General features: G+C 53.1%; 3 protein-coding genes across 3 annotated transcripts; 1 reads left to right on the top strand and 2 right to left on the bottom strand.

The window, feature by feature from the left end:
• Nucleotides 1-3,541: 3,541 nt before the first annotated feature.
• UCRPA7_1705 (putative glycyl-trna synthetase protein) lies at nt 3,542-5,588 on the bottom strand (the record flags this gene model as incomplete). The annotated part of the gene is made up of 2 exons (XM_007914284.1): nt 3,542-3,937; nt 3,990-5,588. The coding sequence occupies 2 exons, from the start codon at nt 5,586-5,588 to the stop codon at nt 3,542-3,544; spliced, it is 1,995 nt and encodes a 664-aa protein (XP_007912475.1).
• A 571-nt stretch (nt 5,589-6,159) lies between these two features.
• On the top strand, nt 6,160-7,428 carry UCRPA7_1704 (putative brix domain-containing protein; the record flags this gene model as incomplete). The annotated part of the gene is made up of 1 exon (XM_007914283.1): nt 6,160-7,428. The coding sequence occupies one exon, from the start codon at nt 6,160-6,162 to the stop codon at nt 7,426-7,428; it is 1,269 nt and encodes a 422-aa protein (XP_007912474.1).
• Nucleotides 7,429-7,744: 316 nt separating this feature from the next.
• Nucleotides 7,745-9,044, bottom strand: UCRPA7_1703 (putative solute carrier family 35 member e3 protein; the record flags this gene model as incomplete). Its single annotated transcript, XM_007914282.1, has 4 exons — nt 7,745-7,793; nt 7,848-8,038; nt 8,089-8,718; nt 8,778-9,044. 4 exons carry the CDS (start codon nt 9,042-9,044, stop codon nt 7,745-7,747), a joined length of 1,137 nt encoding a protein of 378 aa, XP_007912473.1.
• Nucleotides 9,045-11,098: the final 2,054 nt, after the last annotated feature.

The raw sequence follows: 11,098 nt of genomic DNA, 5'->3' as shown, positions 1-11,098 counted from the left end.
TGGTGGTGGTGGTGGTGGAGGAGGTTGTTGTTGTCGCAGACAGCCGCAACCCCGCCGTCGTTAAGTGCAGAAGGGGGCTTTTTGTGCGTGGGATAAATGGTGAACAATTGGACGAGGGCTTGTTAACTCATACCTATTCTGCGTCGCCATGTTTGCGAAGATGCGACGAAAGATCTATCCAGGAGGAAAGGGTTAACTTTGTTAGGAGGAGTATTGTCCGTCGGCTGGCAGCAGCTGAAATGGATGAGGACAATGGGTGTTTGCCAGCTGAGGACAAAGGCTACCACCTAGTTGAGAAACAGACCACATTAGTAAAGGCAGGCTCGGTTACCGCATTCCCTTCTGGCAGTTCAACATACTTGTTCGGTAGGTAGACTTCGGTGTAGCCTGACAAGACGGCAACAATGCAGCTGTGGGACCGTTGGGAGTTGGTCGTGATGAGGTCGGTGAGCGGCAGCCAGGGGGATGGACACCCTGAAGAGCAGTTGAAGCGACCGCAGGTCGGTTCAGGTGCAGTCAAGAGTCGATTGAGCGAGATAGGGAGACATGTATGACGGACGCTGCTGAAGTAGGCACGAATTGCTCTTGCTCTTGCGATGGGCGAGTGCGGCGGTGAGGTTGATCGATCGGTGCAGATAGCCGTCGACGAGCCTCGTCTTGGAGGTGGGCAGGTTGCTGCTGATCAATCCCGGCTTGCAAACGCACCCAGACAGATGAACAGGCAGACAGACGCAATTGCGGTGTGGCCGGCGATAGTTGGCGTGGAGGACAATAGAGCGCCGCGCTGGACGGTGTCTGCTCTGATCGTTCTACAGTAAGAGATGGAAATGCAGCGAAGTCGCAGGTCAGGACGAGAAAGCGGCCGGCGATAAGGCAGGCAGGCAGACAGGCAGACACAATACAACCTATGGAGGACAGCAGCGTGGAAAAGGGTAGGTAGGTAAACCTAGCGGGTAAGGGTAAGTAAGTGAGGTAGGGTAGTGAGGCACGCCAGAACGGTACGGTACGACCAACACCGGGATGGGGTTCGTTCCCAGAGTGGTGTGGTGTGCCCGTTGGAGCACTGGTATCTACCCCATGATAGTGGGTGGTCTCGGTGGTGTAGCACTCGCCTTCTCCCCTAGGGGTGCACTAAGGCCCTAAGGGGCTCTAGCCGTAGCGCAGGAGCCCGCGGTTGAGGCCGGAGCCAGTGTAGTCAAATCAAATCAGTGGAGGATTGGAGGGGTAAATCCAGTCCACTCGGGCCAGCCCAGCCTCTAAAATTCATGGATGCCCAGTGTCAGGGTCGCTGAAGACAAACTTGAATGGGTACGGAGGTACATCTGGCACAATTGGACATCCATAATCCCCCTGTGGCCAACTCTCGTCCAACCTGCAGCTGGTACTTTCCAGATATCTCACTACTGTAGCTCCTCTCCAGTCTAATGTGAGCATGCAGGACGTATGAGGAGCGTCTGGGGAGAACAAAATGAGTGACGGAGATAATCGAGGCTGAAGAGGATTCAATATCCTGGCACTCCAATCAAGCGCGTGCGCAGGCCTGTGGCACGCGCTGTTTGAGATCGATGCTTAGAGGTGTCCCCCCTTCTTCGGGAAGGCAACCGACAAGAAGAAGACCCAACCCATTATTCTACTCTTGCATACTGGCCATGTCTCGGCTGGAGGCTTACCTTACTCTCTCTGACGTTGCTTGCAGTGGCTTGAAGGAGCTGTAGCGGAATTTGAAATGTCCATTCGTCTCTTTGCTAACGAAACCACGCTGACAACATGCAAGCATTCCCCCTCATTCAAGCCCCCTTGTAAGCGGAATAGGGGTTGTGGACAGGGGTGGGGGGATAGCAGCAGATCAGTTCGCCGCCTCGTAGAAATGGAAATTGGTCAACGATGCAGAAGACAGAAGACAGCCAGAGCCCTCTGCTGTTGATGGCAAAGTCGTAAGGATGGAGACACTGATAGGAACCTCTGATTTCCGAGCACTTTTGTTACCGGATGTTCACCACCAGCAACAGTTCCGGGAGGCTTAGAGAAGGCCCCCCCTCGCCACGTTCCATGTGAGTGATCAAAGCATATGCCTAAAAGAAGATCGGAGAATTAGGTATGGCAGCGGATTATATCATGAGTTAAGCATGAACCAAAGCGGAATGTCGACCTTGGAAGATTAATGGGGATTCAGAGATATCTCTACCTACCCCTCCGCCACGGCAACAGGCGTTTCTTTCTCAAGGGCCACAGTGCCCAATGACGAGAGTTATGATACTTGTTGCTGTCTCGAGGATTCTGTATACTACTATAGCCTCACCAACTTCTGTAAAGGTAGCAGGTAGCAATCCTTCGTTGAAGAGCTTATGGTACGAATGTACCCTTGCCGAGGTAACATTGATTACCCTGGCGGAGGAGTACGACCCAACTGTTTGTCCACATCCAGTGGCGGCCTCAGCAAGTCGAGCTGTTCCATTGCCCTAAACGATGACGATGTTTCAGGTGCATCCTCGCCTCGGGCCAAGTCCCAAAATATGCAGCTTGCAGAGATCTGGCAATTTCATCTGATCTTTTCTGGCATCTACAGATGCTGTACAACTTCTGCCTGCACCAGGAGAGCCCTCCATCAAGTGATATCACTGGATGGTTGCAAGATGCACTTTAGCCGCGAATTGGCCCTTCTGCACATCTTGTCAATCCTCAGCCGTCAAAGCATCTGCAAGAAGTAATTGCGCCGTCGTGGTTGGCTGGCTGCGATTTGAAAAGAGGAGGACTTGTTTCAATCTGCGGATCTGTCGCAGGACTGCCCGCCGCATGTAACCCCTGAGGAGCCCCAACCCACAGTGAAGGGCCGGCCACAAGTCAAAATCCACATCAGTAGGAACGAGCAGGAACAAACAAGCTGCTTGGGTGTCATGACCAAGTCCATGCAAAGAGTTCAACCCTAGGAAAGTTCTGAGGAAGTGGCTTTCCTGTACGAACCCCAGTCCATAATCAAGAAAGGGGACGTCCATCCTTCCAAGGTTTGCGTGTAGGCCCGAGCCGCAGACCTGTGAGCGTCTAGGAGGCGCGACACTCTTGATACCTAGGAATAAGTTTGTGCGTCTTCCCAAACTCCTACAACCGCAAAATCTAGTCGCAGTATAAGAAATGGGCTGACAATGACGACAGTTTACTGGAAATAGCCCCAGACCCCAGTCAAATATCCGGTATTATTGTCTGCGGCTCTTCAGGCGAAAGACAGCCCTGGGCGCACAGAAGGAAACATAACGCAGACCCTTGCTAAGCACTTGAGCCTCTTCTTGGCGCGTATCACAGTCTTCTAATGCAATTGTTCTCCAGTGTGAAAGAACACGAGCTGAAGCCCTATGACCTGGTCTTCAAGAATCATGGGAAGTTGAAATCTATTCCATTCCCAAAGGGGAATAAGTGACGCAGGCCAAATGACCACACGTTGAACACATCAAGAAACAAGCAACTGCCTAGAGCTCGAAACTTTTCCTTATCGCCTTCTAGATTCTGTATCCTTGCCATCCTACACCAACACTCTCAATGCCACACCTTACCGGACTGGCACTTCTGCATCTTGACCCTCAAAGGCGGGAAGCTCGGTCTCGATATCCTTCCATGTCTTCTTGCCATCAACAAGGGACTGCACTGCAGCAATAATCTTGTCTTCATCAGCCCGGACCTGCGTAGTTGAGTCGCGATCGCGCAGAGTGATCGTGCCATCCTTAATTGTCTGGAAGTCGATGGTGACGCCAAGCGGCGTGCCGAGCTCGTCGTTTCGGCTGTAACGCTTGCCAATTGTGGCCGAGGAGTCGTCCACGCGGCTGGAGACGCCCAACGAGCGGAGCTTTTGTGACAATTTGCGAGCAACTGGCGTGAAATCCTTATTTGAAGATAGCGGCACAATCAAGACCTTGGTCGGGGCGATTGTGGGAGGGAAGGAAAGCACCTGGATTATGTTAGTTGTGTATTTTGACAGTCTCAATTGGGCGTCTACTTACACCACGAGCCTCATCGCCGCCCTCGTGAGCACGAGTCCAGTAGCAATGCTCAATGAGAGAATAGAGAATACGGCCAATACCAAATGACGGCTCAATGACGTTGGGTGTGAACTCTCTGGTGTTCTCGGTTCTCTTGGTCCACTGGATGCTGACAAGGTCCTTGCTCACCTCGACTTTACCGTCCTTGACGCCGGCAACATCGATAGTGAAGCTGCCCTTCTCCTCAAGTTCCTTTGCAAGCTTTTCTCGCTGCTCCTGGGTGGTGGCTAGAACAGCGGCCTCAACGGCCTTGCCATCTTTCTTGAACTGAGGACCAAACTTCTTCTTCTCGATCTCCACTGCCCACTCCTCGATCACCTTAGGCTGATCTAGGCGTTCTCTAACGATTAGGGGCGCGCCAGTCTTCTGAGCATGAACACTCAGATCGTAAGCGCTTCTGTCAGCACAGCCAACGCACTCAATCCAGCCGTAAGAAGTAAGGAGCTCTGCATCCCAGCAGTCAGCGGCGTAGTGGGCCATCTCGTTGGCCATGTGCTGGCGGAAACGGATCTTTGTCTGGTCAACACCAAGCTTCTCGAGGAAAAGGTGGATACGAGCAAGGAAATAGCCCAATGTCTCGTTGTCCACCAGCTTTGTCTTGACTGCATCGCCAATAGACACCTCTGTGATCGTAGTCTTGCCAGAAAGTTGAGTGTGTCGGTCCAGAAGCTTAAGCTTGATGTCCTCCACCTCGTGGAAGCGAGGATGGTGTTTGCCGCCCTCAGGATCTACGAAATGCTCAATCTCGGCCATGAGGAATTCGCGAACACGTAGAAGACCAGCTCGCGGGGAGATTTCATTTCGGTAAGACTTGCCGATAGACGCAGAAGCGAAGGGCATCTGCTGTGTGTTGAACTCCAAGAGCTTGGAGAAGTTAAGGAACTGGCCCTGAGCAGTCTCCGGGCGCAGGTAACCCGGCAGGTTGCTGCTGGGACCAATTGAGGTCTGGAACATCAAGTTGAAAGCTACTGGTGGGCTGGGCTCTACGCCAGTGGCAGGGTTCTTGAGCTCGTACTTTTTGATGAGCTGGCCCAGCTGCTCGCCGTTGTAGTTGTCGATCTGAGCGAGGATCTCCTCGTACTCCTTCACGACGGCATCGTCGAGCTTGACGGCCTCGATACCCTTATGCTTCTTCTTTTTCTTTTTGGGGTCCTCCTCCTTCTCCTCGAACTTTTGCCCGCGAGCCTCCTTGTCGCCCTTTAGTCTCAGCTCCAAGACTTCCTCTACAAAATGATCCGCCCGTAGAATCTCGCCGTTCTTAGGGTCTTTGCACATCCAGTCTGCGAACTTGTCCACGTGGCCACTCGTTTTGAGCACGTCATGAGGAGTCAAGACGCTGCAGTCAACCTCTAGCATATCCTCCTCGAGCACGAAGTGTTTCCGCCATGTCTCAATGATGTTGGCCTGCAGGGCGCAGCCCGGCGGGCCGTAGTCGTAGAGGCCAGACACACCACCGTAGATCTCGAATGAGGGCGTGTAGAACATGCGCCTCCGCAGCATCGAGTCCAGGATCGCCCGGTCCAGAGGCTGGCCCTTGAGGGTCGTCGCTGTCGTCGTCATCTTCTTTGCTTGTGTGTGTTGATATCGGATAGTCTGTCGGAGTGGAGAGGGTGCGAACTTTGTCCGGAGTGAAAACGCGGCTGTGGAAAGTGTCTGCTTGGACGGCTTGATACCAGCAAGTGATGTGAAGGGAAATTGGAAGACAGCAGCTCGCGCGCCGTTCATCAATGGGAGAAAAGAATGCGCCTGGGAGTGAGTCAGAGCCGCTGAACAGCCAATTCTCGCCGTGGTGATGCTGCTTCTGCTGGTGTGGAACAGCATTCGAATGACTCCTCCTACTTTTCCAGCCGACTGAATAAGGTCCCCAAAAATGCAATTAGGCCGTCGTGGTAACTTGCAGCGTTCTAGCTCTTGCTTGCTGCTTCTGCCCCCACCAGTAGCGCGGAACACAGCCTTCCAGCGCCAAATCCAGTTGGCGGGGCAGGTACCGTGAATTCTGACCGCCTTCTCCTTCGAGCGGTAAAGGGCCCGTCAAAATTTTAATGCAGTCGATCAATGGCCGACTTTTTGGAGAACCTCTTTCGCCAACTTCTTTGACCCTTCAAGCCAGTATTCAACAATTTCAGCAGCAATGGGCTCCCAAAAGACAGGAAGGTTCTCATCAGGGGTCTCTCTGTCATTGAAGACGGGAAATAAGCTCAAGAGACAAGCCCTTTTCATACAACAAAAAAAAGCCGTCGGCAAAGCCAAACATGAGGAGCGACACCGTCGGCGCAGAGAAGAGGCCCAAGATCCAGAAGCGAAGAGGAAGCGATTAGCAGCAAATCAACCAAACTCGATAGACAAGAAGCGAGTCTGGGATGAAGGCGACGAAGATTCACTCTACGCCAGCATCGACGTCGCGCAAGCGAAGCGCCGGAAGCTCGAGGCCGAGGAAGAGGCTGAGTTTGCCAAGCAGAATGGGGCCGAAGAGAGTGCCGAGGACGATGACGACGATGTCGACAGCATGCTCGGGTCAGAAGATGAGGATGCCGAAGATAAAGAGGACTCTGAAGAGGAGACTGAAAGACAAGGAAGGAAACGAGCGCAGCGAGATACAAGCCTGGCACCATCTACTACGAGTACAAACTTGGATCTCAGTTCTGCCGCGCTAAAAGCCAAATTCCCCAATCTCTTTTCCGACGAACCTCCGGCGATTCCAAAGATTCTCATCACAACATCTCTAAACTCAAATCTTCATGCAGAAGCGAAGATATTCGAGTCAATATTTCCCAACAGCAATTATATACCAAGAAGCGGGCATCGTTTCGCCCGAAAGTACAGCGTCAGAGAAATATCGAAATTTGCGCACAACCGCGAGTACACCGCGGTGCTCGTGTTGAAAGAGGACTCGAAGAAACTCACCGGCGTGACGGTCGTTCACCTACCGGCAGGCCCTTCCTTAACTTATTCCATAAGTAACTTCATTCCCGGGTCCAAGCTTCCCGGTCATGGAAACCCCCAAGACTACTACCCAGAGCTACTATTGAATGGCTTCTCAACCAGTCTTGGTATTTTGACAGCAGGGTCTCTCATGCATCTGTTCCCGCCGCAGCCAGAAATTGCTGGCAGGCAAGTTCTAACTCTCCACAACCAAAGAGATTACATCTTTGTTCGGCGGCACCGCTACGTCTACCGAGACAAGAAGACTACCGAAAAAAGTGTAGACGGGGTGGACGGCAAGCCGATTGCTGGCTTTGAGCAGATACGAGTAGGCCTCCAAGAGCTGGGTCCGAGGTTCACCATGAAGCTGAGGAGGGTAGACAAGGGCATTGGTCGAGCAGGGAGCGAGGGGGAGGATGCGTTGCAGTGGGAGTGGAAAGCCAAGATGGAGAAGAAACGCACCAGGTTCAACCTGTAAGGCATACTTATATAGACATGAGAGATACCACAGCAAATGCGAACTTAATCAACGGCATGCACAACGCTTTCTTATGCTATAACTCCTAATTCGGAGCAATTCTATCGAGCCGTAATCAACAGGGCTTGCGCGTGAACACGAGAGCCGCTGTTACGTTCGGCTTTCTCCAAGCGCAACCACTACACCTGACCGCGAGGGCGAGCCAAACGGCATTTCTCTATCCCTGTCCAAAAAAGAACTCCTGAACCGGTATCCGGAAACTCCTTAGTGAATATCTACAGCAGAAGATCGTCAAGTCATCATGAACAAGGCTTTTTCATTTTCCAAGCTTCTTCGCCTTCTCCTTCAACATGACTATCGAATAGCTGTTTCGTGTTAGCAAGGCTAGGCCAAGGCAGTGCGGATGTTTCGCAACTTACGCAATGATACCGCCAAGGGCAATGAAAACGCCAAGAACAGACTTGTCACCAATGGCTCTGCCAGAGGTGGCCCAACCAAGCGCGACGATTGTGCAGGTCTTTACGTGCCCAACGACCGTGCTCGAGACGGGTCCGGTCTGAGCGATGATGAAGAATTGGGAAATGTTGATCAACGAGGCAAACATGCCAGACTGCATTCAAATTAGCTCCTTCATCCGGTTCGATTGACATGGCGACTTACCATCAAGATCATGACCCAGCGGCTGACTTGGACTGTGCTCCAGACGGGGAATGTGTCGACAAAGGGAATGACGTAGAGCAGTAGGAAAGCGGAAACCGGCGCTTGGTTGAAGAGCAGCTGCATGCTGGACATCTGGAGCTTCCTATGATAGCTCGCGATCCAGACCGTGTACAGAGACGAGGCAAAGATGCCCGCAAAGGCAAAGATAACCCCCAATCCTGAGGTGGTCTTGACTTTGGCATCGGCGCTGGGCAGCGAGTCGTAGTACGAGACCATGCCAACACCGGCGCAAGCCGGGATCAAGGCCAGTAGGGCGTTCTGCGGCAGAGTTGCCTTGTACAGAACGTAGTTCATGAGAGCCACAGTTGGCGTAAGGAGAATACGCGCGACCTGGTAGAAGGTGACGGTGGAAAAGGCCAGAGATAGGTTAGGAAGAATGACATTCAGCGCCATGGCAACAGAGAGAGGAGCAATCTCTCGAATAGATGCGCGGCGTGGCTGGAAGAAAGCGAATCGGGGGCGTGACAGGGTGAAAAGCGTCAGCCATGTAATGAAGAAGTGGAAGGCGGCAAAGGATAGCTGAGCGAGTTTCAAAGACGGATCGGAAAAAATGGCCTTGTTCGTGAACACCTAGCAACATTGTTTAGTACTTGCACTTTGAAGAAGTATCGCGAGAGGGCAGGAATTACAATTCCAATCGTTGCGAGGGTGTTGATCACCATCCAGATAATCGCAGACCTCGTACTGGACTTTGCTGGCTCGGGTTTCTCGGTCTCCTGCGGTAGCATTGCGGCATCCTCCCGCTCTTCGGCAATCTCCATCTCTTCCCTAGGATGGCTCTCCTCATCCTTGTGAATAGAAACCAGCTTCTCATTCTCCTCGTAGGTTCCGCCAGCCTCAGTATGCGACGAGGCTTCGGAGCCCCTCCGCTCCGTCCGGGGACTTTCAGCAGACATGGTGACGAAGTACAGACCGGGGATGATAACGGCAAGAAGTTGTGACGTCTACTCCAGGTCGCGGAGTGACAGATTTGTTAGAAAGAGAAATTTCTGGGAAATGGAGTAGGTATGTATTTACAAAAGCCCAGCCCCGACCATCGAGTTGGGCGAAGGTGAGGTGAGGAGGGAAGCAAGCAATTAAGGCAAAGTCGGGTTAAGGCTGAAGGCGGGAGAGAGAGAGAGGTGTGTTGGTTGGTTTTGTGTGAAATTCCAGTTAAGGACAGGGATTCCGTGGATGCAGGGAACTTTCAAGGGACGGCCGGGAGGGATGCCGGCGGGATGGGACAGCTAAGTACCTGTACGGTACCCTAATCTACTATACCACTATGCGTGCCCGGGGGCCCTTCTGGCTTTCACTCAAATCGCTTTCGGTTACACTTCAGAAATGCATGTCTGGCGCGCTGGGAGTAGCACGCCAACTGCTGTACCGCCAAACCCATGGCCGAGGAATGTGGCTCCCATCGTGGGTGGCCCTGCTGTGGCCTGCTGAACGCTATCTGAGGCTGTCAGGGCGGTAGCCCAAACTCTGTGATTCGTACTACCGCGTGCGCCCACATGAGCGCAGAGCACGGCGAGTACCGGGTACCTCGTTTCTTTTTGAATGGAGACGGAATGGGGCTTTTGGAAGATCACCATTCCAGCGTGCAGGGCCAGAGAGGAGGGGACCCGTCACTAAGGAAGGGCACCGAGACTCGCAAGTGCACCAAGGGCACCAAAGGCACTTACACACACGTCAGCCCTTACTGTGGGCGTTTCCATTAGGGCGGAACCTTAGAAGATGGTATTTACGAAGGAAGATAGATATTCTACAGCAAAGGAAGTGCCGCAGCATCTAACTTCGCCCGGCCCAGTTTCGTGCTGCAGAGCGTTTCCCAAAACGCTCTCGCGAACCAGTCTCTGGGCTAATGGCCGAACTATCTGAAAGGGTTGCTCGAGATAGCGTGGTCTTGGACTGCCTGGATGGGCAGCACTAAGCCCCATGTAGCCTTCCAGCTCCCGACTTGCAATGGACGCGTCCCAGCCCTTTAACTTGAGACGAACAGGCAGGGGGCAAGGGAGGATCTGGGGCCGAATATCTTGAGGCAGCACAAGCAACTATTTGCTGTGATTTAGTGTAAGGCGAGATCTAGACGCTATATTATTGATTGACTGCCTTTGAGCCACCACGCCCTTGGTGGAGCGCGAAATGCGTGGGAGCAACCGAGGGAGGTGAATATCTTGTGTATCTGTGTATCAGTGTAGATGCCTGGAGCCCCTTTGATGGGCTGTCTGGCTGTCTTATCACTGTGCGCCTCGACGCAAGGCCATGTCACATTGGAATTACTTAGCTACCTTGCCTGACAGTGATTGTTCTGTACGAGCAGGTACAGTACAGTACCAAGGCCCAAATGACCAAAGGGTCCAATGGATGGCGTTTCTATTCTGGTCTGTCGGGGGTTGTCGAGCCCTCGTGTTCCATCTCGTAGCGTGGGTTGGTGGGACCCCTGATTCGCTCCTCAAAGCTTGGCCTTCAACTCCCATGCACGGGCGATCATTAGACAGCGGACCACCGCCATGGGGACGAGGTCTGAGGCCTTGACTTGCCAATGCAACGCTGCGGATGCCTTCTCACCGTCGAGATGCAGTGCCACGGCCGGAGTGAGGCAATCGAAGCCGTCGTTGTTGGGGATGCTATGTCGTCACAAGGATCGTCCAGATGCGCCTTTCCACCTCGCGAGGCGCACCCTGTTTCGAGACTCGTCTTGGACGCGTAATGGACCTTAGATCATGCACCTACCACAGTAGTACTCGAGGAGGACACACAAAACACCTATCCCCTGGAAAATTTCCGTTTCGTCAAGTCCAGCCCTGGAACCTGCGTGTGAGTGTGTGTATCTGCCCCTCACTCCCCCACCCTCGGGAGGAGACTCCCACCGAAAGGCCAGACGGCCAGGTCCTCCAATTGCTTAGTACGCGTCAGACTCCGAGGGAAAATCGGTCGATATATGCTGTTAGCGGAGCGGTCCATCGAG

The sequence above is a fragment of the Phaeoacremonium minimum genome (genome assembly GCF_000392275.1).
Source record: "Phaeoacremonium minimum UCRPA7 unplaced genomic scaffold PA7_03_scaffold_124, whole genome shotgun sequence".
Taxonomy (NCBI): domain Eukaryota; kingdom Fungi; phylum Ascomycota; class Sordariomycetes; order Togniniales; family Togniniaceae; genus Phaeoacremonium; species Phaeoacremonium minimum.
This window is presented reverse-complemented; position numbering and strand designations above follow the sequence as displayed.